Raw genomic sequence first — 16,153 nt, forward strand, 5'->3', positions numbered from 1 at the left:
ATACTCCTGTCTTCTCAGTCTATAATAAGAGAGAGCTGTTAGTACAGCTGAGTACCTAAACAAGTTTAGCAAAACTCAGCTAAACTTGAAGGCAATAAAAACCTCCAAAAGATACTGATTTTGATAAGCAGTGTCATTCTGCTCCTGCAAGTTACCAGTGGAGTCAGGGGTACCAATGCTAGGATCTAGATAGATGTGTGGTAGACAGTGAAAGAGAAATGCCTTTTGAATCTCTCCACAGAATGAAGCACATATTCTCTGGAGAACCCTGAACCTCTGATTCTAGGTGTGGAATCCAAGCTCAGCTCTAGAATACCATGTTCTTTAAGCTGCAATAAGATACAGCTTCCTAATGCGTCTCACTTTGTTGAATTCTGTCTTCTTGCCTCTGTTGCATTGTCTGTCTTTGAGTATTATGTCTGTCTCTCTTTTATACACACAACCAGAAACTCGCAAACAAGTGTTTCTATGTATCCTTTCAGCTTAGAATTAAGGAATTAGATAATCCTCTGTAAAAAATTTTGTAAGCCTCTTTTTTATTGCTGTACACACAATATGTACATAAAGGAAATTATCCAAGGAAAACTTCTGAGTAGTTTTTGGTTCAGCAAGACAGAAATTTTATACATAGGTTCATGTAAAAGAAATTAGGAAGGATCATGAATAAAATATCACTTATCTGCCTGAGAGAGGGCCTTGACAGAAGTCAGGAGTTATATAATTGCTTTGAATTCAAGCCAGTCCTTCCTGTTTAAAAAGGATGCTCCCTTTTCTTTTGAAAATGTTAACCATTTCCACCACCACCCCCAATTTTATCTGCTGAAAAGCTTTTGTAATCCATCGTAGTCCAATGGTATGTTATAGTCTGCCACTAATTTCTCTATTAAAGCTATAAAATATGAACATCTATTGCCAGAATTTTGCCTTAATCCAGCTCCCTGTGTTGTTTGTGCCTTGGTGTCTGCCTTGCCTTCAGCCCGCTTCCAACTGATGCTGGACCTGATGGACAGGTGCAGGACAAGGATAGGGGACAAGAGAGTCCCAGGCTTGTCTTCTAAAGTTAGTTTGAGTCTCAGCTGTGTGATCTTTCATAGGTCACTTAATTGCTCTGCGTTTCAGTCTCCTTGTCTAAAACATGAGGATAAAGAACCCACGTCAGAGGTCTGTTGCAAGGTTAAAGTGGGATAATTATGCAGAGTGCCACACTTAGGCTCTGCACCTGGCAAGTAGTAGCAGCCCTGTGAATACGGAGATCTTTCCCTTCCCTTCTCAAGCTAAAGGGCAAGGACTGAACCTAAGTGACTCCCGAGATTGCACCCAGCACTAGCAATCAGCGCTTCTGAGTATATGATGTGAGAAAAACAAGAGGAAAAACTACTGGATTACTAGGACTTAAGGGCCTCCATGTAAACATTTCAGAGTGTTGAAAATACAATGAAAACAAAAAAAGACCAAGAAGTCAGGAAATCGTCACCTTGACCATTTGGCCCAGAGAACAGGAAAACTGTAAGATTCAGTTTCCTCAACTGAAAGTAGAATCAGCCAGGAAGCTTCGGAAAACAATGTTTGGCTAGCCTGACAGTGATCTTTAACGATGATGCAAAGAAGGCACAGCTTAACCATTCAGATTAAAAAAAAAAAAAAGTACTGATTTTATCTATGTATTTATTTATTTTAAAGCATTGTTTATTGTTGTCTGTGCCGGGTCTTTGTTGCAGCATGCAGGCTTTCTCTAGTTGTGGAGCAGGGGCTACTCTTGCTGTGGAGCCTGCACTCTTAAGTGCCTGGGCTTTAGTCGTTGTGGCTTAGTTGTGGCTTAGTTGCCACATGCCACAATCAAGGCATGGGGGACCTTCCCAGACCAGGGATCGAACCTGTGTCCCCTGCATTGGCAAGCGGATTCTTAACCACTGGACCACCAGGGCAGCCCCTTTGTATTTATTTTTATAAATACATCAGGGCACGACAATCAAATGCCTTTCCAGTGTGGGCACTGAAAACCTCTAGACTCTTTTTTGGCCATGCTGCACGATATGCGGGATCTTAGTTCCCCCGATCAGGGATGGAACTTGTGCCTTCTGCATTGAAAGCTTAGAGTCTTAACCTCTAGACCACCAGGGAAGTCCCCCTTGAGCTCTTTTGCCTACTCTGTACTTACAGTCAGAGGAGCCATAAACGTTTATGGAGCGGCCAAATAATGTGGAGCCTTGGGTCAGTAAGGTCTTAACCAACATGCACTGAAACTGCTGGTGAACACCCTGGAGTTGTGAGGGGACACTGGTATCTCCTGTTTGTGCATCTCTTACATGCTTAACTGCCACCTCTGTATCTCAACCCAAACCCAACAAATCAGGATGGTTGCAGAATGTTGGGAAGTCTAGTTTCCCACCCAAGGACAAAACAGCTTAACCTGGGGACTTCCCTGGAGGTCCACAGATTGGGACAATGTGCTACTAATGCAGGGGGTGTGGGTTCAACCCCTGGTCAGGGAATTAGGATCCCATATGCCGTGCAACTTGGCCAAAAGATAAAAATAAAATAAAATAGCCAAATTTCATTTTGAAATGAACATCAGGCTTACGCATTGGGTCATCAGGCTTGTTTACCATGTAATGGTAGCCATTTGGCCACAGGCCAATAAGTACACTATAGCAGCTCCTCAGATCCTGAGCAGGGGAGCTCAAGAATCCTTCAGTCTTTCACCATCTGTGGAAAAAGAGAAAACACTCCTCCTGGCAATCAGGCTCCTTCTGTCATTTTTTATATGTATCACTTGGTGATTGCGGCCATGAAAGTAAAAGATGCTTACTCCTTGGAAGGAAAGTTATGACCAACCTAGACAGCATATTAAAAAGCAGAGACATCACTTTGCCAACAAAGGTCCATCTAGTCAGGGCTATGGTTTTTCCAGTGATCATGTATGGATGTGAGAGTTGAACTATAAAGAAAGCTGAGCGCCAAAGAATTGATGCATTTGAACTGTGGTGTTGGAGAAGACTCTTGAGAGTCCCTTGGACTGCAAGGAGATCCAACCAGTCCATCCTAAAGGAGATCAATCCTGGGTGTTCATTGGAAAGACTGATGTTGAAGCTGAAACTCCAGTACTTTGGCCACCTGATGTGAAGAGCAGACTCATTTGAAAAGACCCTGATGTTGGGAAAGATTGAGGGAAGGAGGAGAAGGGGACGACAGAGGATGAGATGGTTGGATGGCATGACCGACTCAATGGACATGGGTTTGGGTGGACTCCGGGAGTTGGTGATGGACAGGGAGGCCTGGCGTGCTGCAGTTCATGGGGTCGCAAAGAGTCGGACACAACTGAGAGACTGAAATGAACTGGAGTGGATCAGGCAGAGAAAAATAAAAAGTGACTTGCAGATAAAGAGACTAAAATGGATGGTTGGGTTACTCTCATAAAGTACCCTCTGAATGGTAGGATAGATCATGCCATCATGCCAGGTCAGTGCCATACCTGCCTGTGACAGAGTGAGGGACAAGCCACACAGTACTCTTAAGAGTCTGAAAAATGCCACAAGCGTTTTACTTTACTTTTGGATGGACTATAATCATAGCTTTTGTCATTGTTTAGTTGCTAAGTCATGTCCAGTTCTTGTGCCACCCCATGGGTTCCCTGCCAGGCTCCTCTGTACATGGGATTAGCTACCATTTCTTGACTATTTCCCATGGGACAAGCACTATGTTAAGTGCCTTACAGGTGTTATCTTATTTGATCTCCACAGCAATACTAAAAAATAGATACTATTTTCCCTGTGTTTATATTTGTTTCTGTTTGGATTACCATTTCCCACCCCAGCATTCTCTACCTTACCATCTCTAACTCCCAAGAAAGAGAATATATTAGCATTTACTGTCTCCCTGATGGACCCCTCAGGACAGTCTCATCGTGCCCTGTATATATGTCTCAGTTTACTTCATTCACAAGAGGTGGAAGCCCCTGAGATAGTCACCTGGACCTGTAAGCTCTGTTAAATTATAATCAGTCTCAAGCCCACAACCCTCCCCAACCTCTCAAACTCTTTTTATTGGCCCCAATTTATGGTCAGTCCACAAAATCTACATTCTCTCTCCTCCATCTTGCTCTAGTTGGTTTACCTAAAATACTGTACCACTTCATTAGTTACTAGCTCACAAGTCATGTCCTCCCAAACCTCCATGTGTCTCTGTTCCCTTCTTCTGCTTTATATTATATAAATGTGTACCTAGTGTTTTCTGTCTTCCCACTGGAATGTAAACTTTGTGAGAGAAGGGGCTTTTGTTTACTAGTAAACAACAATATCCCTAATACCCAAAACAGTACCTGGCATATTATTCTTCCTCAATAGCTATTTCTTGAACAAATGAATCCGTAAGTGAGAAAACTGAGATATAGAATGAATAAGCAGTCTGTCCCTATTCACATTGCTGCTAAGCGAACAGCTCACACCTGTGTGATTGCAAAGCCCTGGTCCATAAGCACCACGTTGTTCAGCTTCTTGCTGGATTATGTGAATGCAGCATAAGCAAGAATACTCTGCTTGACTGGGAGGAATCAACAATCAGTTCAGTTCAGTTCGGTCGCTCAGGTGTGTCCGACTCTTTGAAACCCCATGAACCGCAGCATGCCAGGCCTCCCTGTCTATCACCAACCCCCGGAGTCTACCAAAACCCATGTCCATCGAGTCAATGATGCCATCCAACCATCTCATCCTCTGTCATCCCCTTCTCCTCCTGCCTTCAATCTTTCCCAGCATCAGGGTCTTTTCAAATGTGTCAGCTCTTCACATCAGGTGGCCAAAGTACTGGAGTTTCAGCTTCAACATCAGTCCTTCCAATGAACACCCAGGACTGATCCCCTTTAGGATGGACTGATTGAATCTCCTTGCAGTCCACGGACTCTCAAGAGTCTTCTCCAACACCACAGTTCAAAAGCATCAATTCTTCTGTGCTCAGCTTTCTTTATAGTCCAACTCTCACATCCATACATGACCACTAGAAAAACCATTGCCTTGACTAGACGGACCTTTTTCAGCAAAGTGATGTCTCTGCTTTTTAAATATGTTGTCTAGGTTTGTCATAACTTTCCTTCCAAGAAGTAAGTGTCTTTTAATTTCTTGGCTGCAGTCGTCATCTGCAGTGATTTTGGAGCCCAGAAAAATAAAGTCAGCCATTGTTTCCACTATTTCCCCATCTATTTGCCATGAAGTGATGGGACCAGAGGCCATGATCTTAGTTTTCTGAATGTTGAGCTTTAAGCCAACTTTTTGACTCTCCTCTTTCACTTTCGTCAAGAGGCTCTTTAGTGCTTCTTCACTTTCTACCATAAGGCTGGTGTCATCTGCATATCTGAGGTTATTGATATTTCTCCTGGCAATCTTGATTCCAGCTTGTGCTTCCTCCAGCCCAGTGTAATCAACATTGGGGTGTCAGTATTAGGAACTTATCAATTGGGCAAAATTCTGCAGGACCAAAGTTTACATTATATGATTATGTGATTTAAAAAAAAAAAAAATATATATATATATATATATATATTTGGTCATTCAGATCACCAAAATATTTTTGGTACATATTTGGTCTTCGTCCGCTGTTCCTGACCACAGCTCCTATAACCCTTGGAATTTCCTAAGTGATGAGAGTGATAAAGGTGCTTTGTTAAGTTAATAAGATGACTTTTGGAAAGCACTCAAGAATGGGGGCTGCTTGCCCGTGGAGCCAGCTGTGTGATTAAGGGGTCAGAACTTCAATCCCACTCCCACCCTACCCCCAGCCTCTACCTCTGGCAGGGGAGAGAGGATGGAGGATGGATCAGTCACCAATGGCCAGTAGTTTAATCAATTGTGACTATGTAATGAAGCCACCGTAAAAACTCAAGAGATCAGAGTTGGGAGAGTTTCCAGGTTGGTGAACACGTGCAGACTTAGGGAGAATGGCATGGAAATTCCACACCTTTGCCCCATACCTTACCCTGTATGTCTCTTTTTCTGGCTATTGGTTTGTGTCCTTTAATATCCTTCATAATAAATCAATAAACTAGTGAGTAAACTGGTTTTTCTGAGTTCTGTGAGCCATTCTAGCATGTGACTCGACCTCAAGGAGTGGGTCATAGGAACCTCTGATTTATAGCCAGTTGGTCAGTAATGTGAGTAATAATCTGAGTTTGTGACAGGCATTTGAAGGGGAGGGTGGTCTTGGGGACTGAGCCATTAACCTGTGGAATGTGATTCTATATCAGAGTAGATAGTGTTAGAATTAAGCTAAACAGTAGGACAACCCGTAGGTGTCCATAGCATTGTTTATTGTAGGGAAGCCTATACATACACACACACACACACACACACACATACACTCATTGGAATTGGGTCCAGGAACCTAATTTACATTGGGAACAGTTTTTTTTAGTTGTTATCAAACAAAATGGAGTAACTGATATTTGAGGAACTAACAAATTCATTGTCTTTACACCATAAGCCATTAGCCTAGATAAAAACAATTTATAACTTATCCTTTTTTGAAATGATTTAAAAGAAGATGAAAGCTATGCTGGGGTAAAGAGGAGTAGGGCAGGGCCTGGGTGGACTGTGACATGTTCAAGCAGTGAAGCAGCTGATGCCCGTGTAAAAACATGGAATGGAAGTAGTGATATAATCGGAAAAGTAGACCTCGAAAATGCCATGTACACAATGACAACTCTGAAAATGCTGTGTGTTAGCAATAGAATTTTAAGAGACCTTGAAGTTCATAAATAGTGATTCTTTTTGGTTTTCTCATGTGGCTTTCTTTGGTTATTTCATGTGGGTCTTGATGTTTAGATGTTCCTATTGGACTGTTACTACTCAGATGATTAAATATACATAAAAAAGAAGAAATGCAGTGTACCACAGTGTGAGCCAAGCGGACACGTCATCCCATCTGCTCTGCGTCCTGTTCCTCCCTGCTGTCCACCTCCAATGAGCACCAACACTCAGCACTGCCTTCGCTTAGGCTGAACGCCCACCCCCAGCCTCCCTGTCCTCTGACGATCTCCGCTGCGTGTTATAGACCACCTGTCCTCTGACTGCATTTTCTCCCTTACCCTCTTGATTACTCTCAGATGCTTCTCTCTCTAGTTTTCTGAGGCTTTTATCCCACTGCTCCTGCCCTCCTCAGCTCCTGAAATGAGGACTTGTGAGTGTCCTTTCCCTGGCCAGAGCACTCAGCCCGGCCTTTTCTACTGCACCCTCATCCGTGTCTCACTGCTTCTTCCTGTGCGCGCGGGCCAGCGCTCGGAGCCCTGCCCGAGGATATCCTGCAACTGTTCTGACATGAACTGTTCCTTCTCTCACTCTGAATTCGCTGCTCTCAAAGCCTTTGTCTTTTTTCCAGACCGGTCAGGTTCTTTGTTAACGAACCATAAAAATCCACTCTGGCTGACTGAAACAGAAAAAGAATTCAGTGAAAGACTGTTGAGAGCTCTGAGAGTTACTGGGAAAGCTAATGAAGGAGGATTAGTAAACGTGGCGGGACAAGCTGGGGAGCCGGGCAGCTGGAACCATGAGAACCGTGGCCTCAGGGCTGGTTTGGAGGGGCGGTGCTGCCACCCTGCTGGACAGTGAGCAGTGTAGCCGGCCCCCCGGTACTGGATGCCAGATTCCGCCAATGATTCCTCTGCCAGAACAGAGACTCCTCTGGCCTTGCCTCTCTGCACCACTAGCTCCTGGTTAGACCTAGGCAGAAACATCAGCCAAGTCACAGCCCATCCACTGGCTGCAGGGGGGATGCAGACAGGGGCATCTCCTGGTGCTGTGAGAGCTGGGCTTGGCCTGCTGCCCCACCTCTTACAGTGGGAAATAACTCTGTTTCCAGACAAGAACAAAAAAGCGAAACAAAAGGCCACATGGCCCATCCCCAATTCAGGACAGTTGTTTTATTAAACTTTCTACAACTTCCTTAAGTCCTTGAAGCTGTTTCTTCTAACCTCTCACTCAGCAAGAACTCTGGAACTTAGTTTAATGCAAAATGAAAGCCTTAGGGGTCACAGATTTATATACGAAATGTTCGTAACAACATGATTTAGAATAGCAAAAAGGAAAAAAAAGGAGTCAGCCTGAGTTTTCAACAATAAAGGAATAGTTGGATAAATTATGATATATCCATAGGATTAAATATATGCAGTAATTAAAAATCATGAATTTTAAAAACTTTTTACAACACACAAAAATATAACTGACAAGAACTTCATAATATGTATATGTAAGCTCTCAGAATTATATATGTGCATACATGAACATATTTTATAGTGATATATAAATGTATATATAATACACCAAAATGTTGACAGATTGATGAGATTAGAAGGATTATTTTTTTCTTAATGCTTTTCTGCACTTTTCACATTGAGCTGGGAAGTTATAAATATTGAAAAGAAAATCTGGTGATGGTAGCCTTCCTGTGCCACCATTTTTAACATTTGTCATGTTCTCAGTACAATTTTTCCCAGTCCAATCTTAAACTAAATAGTTTAAATTCTTACTCTTTTCTCCCAATCTTTATGTTCATGTACAGCTCCTTCATTCCATTCTGTAAGCCATTCCCCAGCCCCACTTTGCATGTGAGCTCCCCCTCTCTCCTGCTCATTTTCCCCCTCCCTGCATTTTAGCTCAGTGATTCACTGATATAACCATCTCTAGGGTTTCCACTACTCTTCTTTTAGCCAAATCTGAAGATCCTGTCTTTATTGGTTTAGCCAGGTCACCTTGTGGTTTTCTTATTTTCTAAACTAAGAAGGGTTCATTCTTAAGCGCCCTACCTGTAAGGCTTCATAGAAAGCCTCACATCACATCTGAGCTCTTCCCGTGTCTCCCGACTAGTCCCAGGACTCAGTGTTTACTCCTTTCCTCATCTGCTCATTTATCTCATTTGCCACTGTATTGGTTCCAGCATGGTGGAACCAATATCCTATACATGGAAATGTTGGTTTCAACAGGACCTGTGACCTCCAGAGACTACCTGCCTGAGCCAGCTTGGCTTTGACAATAGGTTTGAGTTCTCCCCAGCTTTATCCATGGCCCTGGAAGCTCAGTGAAACCTTGCCTGCAGCTGTGTTCCTGCAGTTCATTAGCTCTCTCCAGCTTCCACCTCTACCAGCAAGAAGCTGTGCAAGAAGGTAGTTTTCAGGCCATGGCCTCAGAGTTGGAATCTGCTTTTCTGTCCAGTCTTTTCAGATTATAGCCATAATTGGGCTCTCTGTGGGGCATCTCTAGTGGCTCAGATGGTGAAGAGTCTGCTTGCAATGCGAAAGACCCAGGTTCGATCCCTTGGTCAGGAAGATCCTCTGGAGAAAGAAATGGCAGCCCACTCCAGTGTTCTTGCCTGGAAAATCCTATGGACAGAGAAGCCTAACCGGCTACAGTCCATTGGGTCACAAAGAGTCAGACACGACTAACTTTCACACACATCTTGCTTTCAGGTGACTCAGATGATAAAGAATCCACCTGCCAATGAAAGAGACCCGGGTTCCATCCCTGGATCAATAAGATCCCCTGAAGAAGGGAATGACTGCCCACTCCAGTATTCTTGTCTGGAAAACCCCACGGGCAGGGGAGCCTGGTGGGCTACAGTCCATGGGGTCACAAAGAGTCAGACACAGCTGAGCAATTAACACTTTAACTTTCACTCCATCTGGCTTTCAAGCTCACCTTCATATGCTTAGATCACTCTCACTGACCTTCAAACCAACCTAGGACCCCGGAGGTCTTGGCCCATATTCTGTGTATGGGGTTTGTACTAGGCTAGCAGTAAAGTTCAGACTACCCTAGTTAAATATATGTTGTCATGCGTGTACCAGTGTCATATCTCAACCAACAGGACTTGACCTGTGGTGACCCAAATCTATGGAACAACAGTCCTTTTGTAACTGCTCTTAATCCTTGATCTGGCTCATCTACCCTCATGACTTCATGTTTATATTAGCCCTAACCTCTTTCTGTTTTCTGGACCCATAACTTACATTATCCTTAGCATATATATGTCTTGGGTTTCCTGCTTTCAGAGACATTTATTGATTGATTTGTTAATTCATCCAGCAGGCCCATATGAGCACCTACTGGTTGGCGCCGTAAACAATCAGAGGCTAGGCAATAAGTTAGACAAAATAAAGGGCTGTGTCAGTTGGGGTGCTTTTTATTGCTAGTGACAGAAGTCCTGATTCAAACTGGCTTAAACAAAAATGGAATGTATTCCCTCACATGCCTGCCAAACCTAGGACTAGATCTGGTTTCCTTCAGGCACAGCTGGCTTCATGGATCTGAAATGCTACCTTTGGGACCTGGCCTGTCTTCATCTCTCAGCTCTGCTCCATTATGCTGTGTGACGGCTTCATTCTCAGCTCTCCACATGGTGGCAAGAGAGATACTAACAGTGCCAGGCCCACCTTCTCCTAGGCGCCAGTGCAGCAGAGAAGGTACTGCTCTCTTAGCAGCCCCAGCACATGACCTGCTATGTCTTGTGGTTACTCACTGGATTAGATGCTGTTCCCTGAACAAATGATTTTTGCCAGGGAAATTTAGGGCCCTCACTGGTCAGACTAAAGTCGTATGTCCTCTCCTTGTAGTTGAGTGTGAACTCAACTCTGTTCAAGCACTTAAGTTGAGAGCAAGGGGTACAGTGGTTCCCCTGAGGAAAAGGCAATGGATGTGAGATGGTTAAAAAAAAAAAAAGAATTTTTAAGCTGTCAGTCACAGCCTTTATGCTCATGATGAATGTGTGTGATAGAGCTACAAACAAGGTCGAGTCTGGCAACAGGAGCCTTTGACTTCATGTATGACAGGCAAATGATTTCCAGCTTCCCTGTCCCTCAGTGCATTCTTTTCCTCCTTCCTTCAGCAGAATTCAATGAGTGCCTGTTTCGTCACATGGCACGGCATAGATTATACTAGAAGTTGACCGTGCTCACAAGCAGCTTACAAAACAGTGAGGTAGAAATATAGTAATAACACTGCACCCATGTTTACTGAGAATTTGTATTTTAGGAAAGAGAAAAATAAGAAAGAGAATTTCTGTGTTTTTTATAAATTAAAAAGACAATTTGAACCATTATATTGTTTAAAATCTTCTTTCCCCAGGCTGTCTTCAGTAAATTCTATTTAGTGCTTGAAATAAGTCTTTATGATATGCTTCGTTGAATGACAGAAATTCCTTCCACAATTTTTCAATATTTACCTAGGCTTCTGTAAGGTCTTCCCTGGTAGCTCAGTGGTGAAGAATCCACCTGCAATGCAGGAGACACAGGTTCGATCCCTGGGTCCAGGAGATGCCCTAGAGAAGAAAATGGCAACCTACTCCCGTATTCTTGCCTAGAAAATCCCATGAACTCCCAGAGGAGCCTGGCAGGCTACAGTCCATGGGGTCCCAAAAGAGTCAGACACTACTTCACAACTAAACAACAGCAATAATAAGGCTTCTGTAAAACTCAGATTTAAAACCTGTATGTAATTAAAAGCTTTCCTTCACTTAAGTTTTAAGGTTTTTTTTTTTTTTTTAGTCTTTAGGGTTTTGTGATTTTATTGTTCCTAGGACTTTTGCAGTAAGGTACCTCAAAATAAAGATACAGCAGAGGCAAACAAACAAAATGCCTTTAATTTCCACTTTTATCTTAACAGTCTCTGCTTCTGGTCTATGGCAGGTTAGTAAAGTGTCTCCCACCACTGCCCAGTCATTTCCCCTTCTATCTCCAGACATCTCTATCAGTATATTCACAGCTTGTATATAGTCAGCCAACCAGATACTGAATGGACACGTGTAGATATGTACTTCTTAAAATTTATTAATTTTTGGCTGTGCTGGGTCTTTGCTATGCAGGCTCTTCTCTAGTTGCAGTGAGTGGGGGCTTCTCTCTAGCTGCGGTGCACAGGCTTCACGTTGCGGTGGCTTCTCTTGTTGGGGAGCATGGGCTCTAGGCACGCAGGCTTCAGTATTTGCAGCAGGTGGGCTCAATAGTTGCGGCTCTCAGGCTCCAGAGCACAGACTCAATAGTTGTGGCACGCAAGCTTAGTTGCTCTGTGGCATGTGGAATCTTCTCAGATCAGGGATCAATTCCATGTCTTCTGCATTGGCAGGCGAATTCTTCACTACTGAGTCAGGGGCCCTGTACTCTTTTTTTTTTTTTTTAAGGCAACAAACATGAAAATACTTTTGTGACATTCAAGATAGAACATGCAACCCTTTTTATTATTTTTTTTAGCTGCAGGTTTTACTTTGTTCTGTGCTATGGGAGAACAAAATGAGAAAAAGCAGCACAAATAATCCAAGGATTAGGGAATACATTAACATAGTGGCTCTCAACTGGAGAGTTGGCAGTGCCCAGAGACATTCTTGATCGTCTTGGCTACTGGAATCTTGTGGGTAGAGGCCAGGGATGCTGCTCAACATCCTACAGTGCACAGGACTGGCCCCCGCAAGCAAAAATAATCCAGTCCAAAATGTCAATAGTGCCGCTATTGAGAAACCTTGCATTAATAGGATTTTTAGAATTCTAAACCCTGAAAGGATTCAGAACAATCTTGTAACTCAGGCTTCAGACAAACCCAGAAACAAATGAGACTCAGAGAATTCTAGAATCCTGGAACTAACAGGAAAGGTCATCTAGTCCAGTCTCTATTTCCCACATACAGTTAGGAGTCACATAGAGGAAAGGAGACTGGAAACAGTGGAACTCCACCTCTCCAATGCATGATCAGGCAACTGGTCCGGTCTCTGTATCTCAGTTTTCATATTCTGTGAATAGGGAACCAAAAATTTGCCTCAAATGATTGCTGTGAGGATTAACTTAAAGAATACAGGAGGGAGGGGACATATGCATACTTACGGCTGCTTCACATTGTTGTATGGCAGAGACCAACACAACATTGTCCTCCAGTTAAAAATTTTAAAAAATACACCTGAGATATAGAGAAAAGAATACATGTGAGATGTTTAGTACAGTACCTGACCACAGTGGGTTGTTAATAAATAGTGGTAGTGAGAGCCGAGGTGGTAATTAAGATTACCATTGTTACCAGAAAAATAAACAACCCAATCAAAAAGTGGGCAGAAGACCTCAACAGACATGTCTCCAAAGAAGACATACAGATGGCTAATCAACACATGAAAAAAATGTTCAACACTGCTCATTATTAGAGAAATGCAAATCAAAACTACAATGAGGTATGACCTCACACTAGTCAGAATGGCCATCAATAAAAAAATCTATGAACAATAAATGGTGGAGAGGTTGTGGGGAAAAGGGAACCCTCTTGCCCTGTTGGTAGGAAAGTAAATTGATGCATGGTAGGAATGTAAATTGATGCAACTACTATGATGAACAGTATGGAGACTCCTTAAAAAACTAGGCATAAAAATATTGTATGACCCAACAATCCCACTACTGAGCATATTCCCTGAGAAAACCATAATTGAAAAAGACGCATGTACCCCAGTGTTTATTGCAGCACTATTTACAATAGCTAAGACATGGAAGCAACCTAGATGTCCATTGACAGATGAATGGATAAAGCAGTTGTGGGATGTACATACAATGAAATATCACTCAGCCATGAAAAGGAATAAATTTGAGTGAGTTCTAATGATGTGAATGAACCTAGAGCCTATTATACAGAGTGAAGTATGTTAGAGAATAACAAATATCATATATTAATGCATATATATGGAACTCGCTGTCCCATTTTCTTTCGTTCATGCTCCCTTGAGGGTCTATGAAGAAAGGTTATGGGGCAACTCATTGAGGATTAAAGAGCACTGGCCTGGAGGGCAGCTTAGTAGCTGGGACTTCAGGAGAAAGTCTGAACAAAACTTCTTCACAGGAGACAGGCAGGGGTTTGTTTAACTTGTAGGTAAGAGCTGAGGAAGACTAAAAAGGATTGGTTCCCACCAGAAAACAGGTTACTCTGTCTGACCCCAGAGCTCTTGTGAATGGTATTCTAGGTGGTCCTACCTTGTGGAAATGTGGGGCTTAGGTCACATGCCCTTTACCAAACCCTTATATTCTTCTGGTGTCACAGCTGTGACACATGTCTGTCAGAGAGGGTCCCTGCAATGCTCAGATGGTTATTTCAGCTCTAAAATTCTCTGAGGCTTCCCAGGTGGCTCAGTGGTAAAGAATCCACCTGCTGATCCCTGGGTCAGGAAGATCCCCTGAAGGAAGAAATGGCAACCCCCTCCAGTATTCTTGCCTGAAAAATCCCAAGAACAGAGGAGACTAGCAGACTACAGTCCATGGGGTTGCAAATGTCTAATAAGTTTTGTGGACCTTGTGCCGAAGTGATCATGTGACATCGTAGGCTATGCCTAGTAAGTGTGTGTTGACAACCACAGATCTGTTTTATGATTTTTGGAGTAAAAAATGTTTAATTAGGTTTTACTAATTCAGTCAACATGAACATATGATTAAGATGTGCAAAATGTTTTAAAAATAATAATAAATGATCTTGGCTCAGTGGTAAAGAATCTGCCTGCCAATGCAGGAAACACAGAAGGTTTGATCCCCTGGGTTGGGAAGATCACCTGGCAAAGGCAGTGGCAACCCACTGCAGTACTCTTGCCTGGAAAATCCTATGGATAGAGGAGCCTGGTGGGCGACAGTCCATGGAGTCACAAAGAGTTGGACACAGCTTAGCATCTAAGCAACAAACAATGATCTTACCAACAGTTCTGTGTGATAGGTTTCCTCTCATTTTCTTAAAAAACTTATAAAAATTCTTTGCAGTTACTCTATGAGTTAAATTTTAATTTCTCTTGTTAAATTCAGCAACTAAATTGTTTTTAACCAAAAAAAAAAAAAATTTGTTTTTAACCAGTGGCTTTCTATAAAAAAAAAAAAAAAAAAAAGATTAGCAGGCTTCAAAGCATTAAAAGTCTCTGGATTACAAGTGTGGATTGAATTCTCTTGAGGGAAAATCTCATTCATTTGGTAGCCTTCTCTCAAATATCCCCCTTTTTTGGGAGTGGTTTTTTTTTTTTTTTTTTTTTACTGAACTTCAGTGATTCTACCTCCAACAAAAATGTTCCACATAATTTAGTCATTTAAAGACATTTTCTCCTATATCTTTCATGTCAGTCCTCCAACTATTATAAAGATTGCTTTAAAAAAAATCAACACAAGTCAGCACATTAGAAAACAGTGAATCACAGCTGGTTTCCATATATTTAACATTCAAGGTCCACAGAGCAGTCAGAAGAGCAACACACACCCATCCCGTGGGTGCTGGCCCAACACTGGGCACTGTATACACACCTCCCTTAGCACAAGGCAGGCCTCCCAGGTGCAGAGAAGTAAAGTAATTTTCCCCACGTCACACAGTTGATAAGCTGGGGAGCCAACAGCACAGCCCCACTTGGGTCCCAAGCACATGAGTTTGCTGCAGACTGAATCTTAACAGGGAATCACTCAAGACTTGGAATTTAAAAAAAAAAAAAAAAACTCTTAAGATTAGAATGTTTTTAATTTTAAATGCCTCACTTAGAGTAGTATCCTGTGTTGTTATTTGACCTTCAACTTTTTTTTTCCCAAGGTGTTGTGTAACGGACCAGGAACATGTGTTCCTATCTGTATATCTGCCCTTCTCCTTGGGATACTGGGAATAAAGAAAGTGATCATTGTCTACGTTGAGAGCATCTGCCGAGTGGAACATTTATCCCTGTCCGGAAAGATTCTGTTTCACCTCTCCGATTACTTCATTGTTCAGTGGCCGACTCTTAAGGAGAAGTATCCGAAATCTGTGTACCTCGGGCGAATTGTTTGACCTACGACAACTTACTTTAGAATTTTGCTAGCAACAGTGTTTATTGTAAATGGGGAACAAAAAAACTTGTTTTTTATAAAAAAGCTTTTGAAAATCCTGAGAATTATTGGTGGTCAAGAGTGAAGAAATGTGTCAGTAACCCAGTGAGGAAACTGAGGTTCCTCTTATAAAACAGACATTAATAAACTATTAAGTATGTATGTCTCTGTGCTCCAGATTTCCTTTCTATATAAAAGTATTTATCACTGCCTGCAAATTGTCTCCTGACTTGTTTTACTTAATATTTTTTCTAGGGCTAAATATAGAATTTGTATGATTAGCCACGTTTCCTGTTCTATAGGTTTTTTGTTTGGTTGGTTTTTTTTTTTACAGTATTCTAC

General features: G+C 42.3%; 1 protein-coding gene across 1 annotated transcript in view; it reads left to right on the forward strand.

Annotated features, from left to right (window-relative positions):
• The window catches only part of ALG14 (ALG14 UDP-N-acetylglucosaminyltransferase subunit), a 97,460-nt gene extending 81,487 nt beyond the window's left edge, over positions 1 to 15,973 (forward strand). The window contains exon 4 of the mRNA XM_043460588.1: positions 15,543 to 15,973. Coding sequence (XP_043316523.1) covers positions 15,543 to 15,773 — 231 coding nt within the window. The 3' untranslated portion in view covers positions 15,774 to 15,973. The remainder of the gene's footprint in view (positions 1 to 15,542) is intronic.
• The last annotated feature ends 180 nt before the right edge of the window (positions 15,974 to 16,153 follow it).

This window comes from Cervus canadensis, chromosome 2 (assembly GCF_019320065.1).
Source record: "Cervus canadensis isolate Bull #8, Minnesota chromosome 2, ASM1932006v1, whole genome shotgun sequence".
In the NCBI taxonomy this organism is placed as follows: domain Eukaryota; kingdom Metazoa; phylum Chordata; class Mammalia; order Artiodactyla; family Cervidae; genus Cervus; species Cervus canadensis.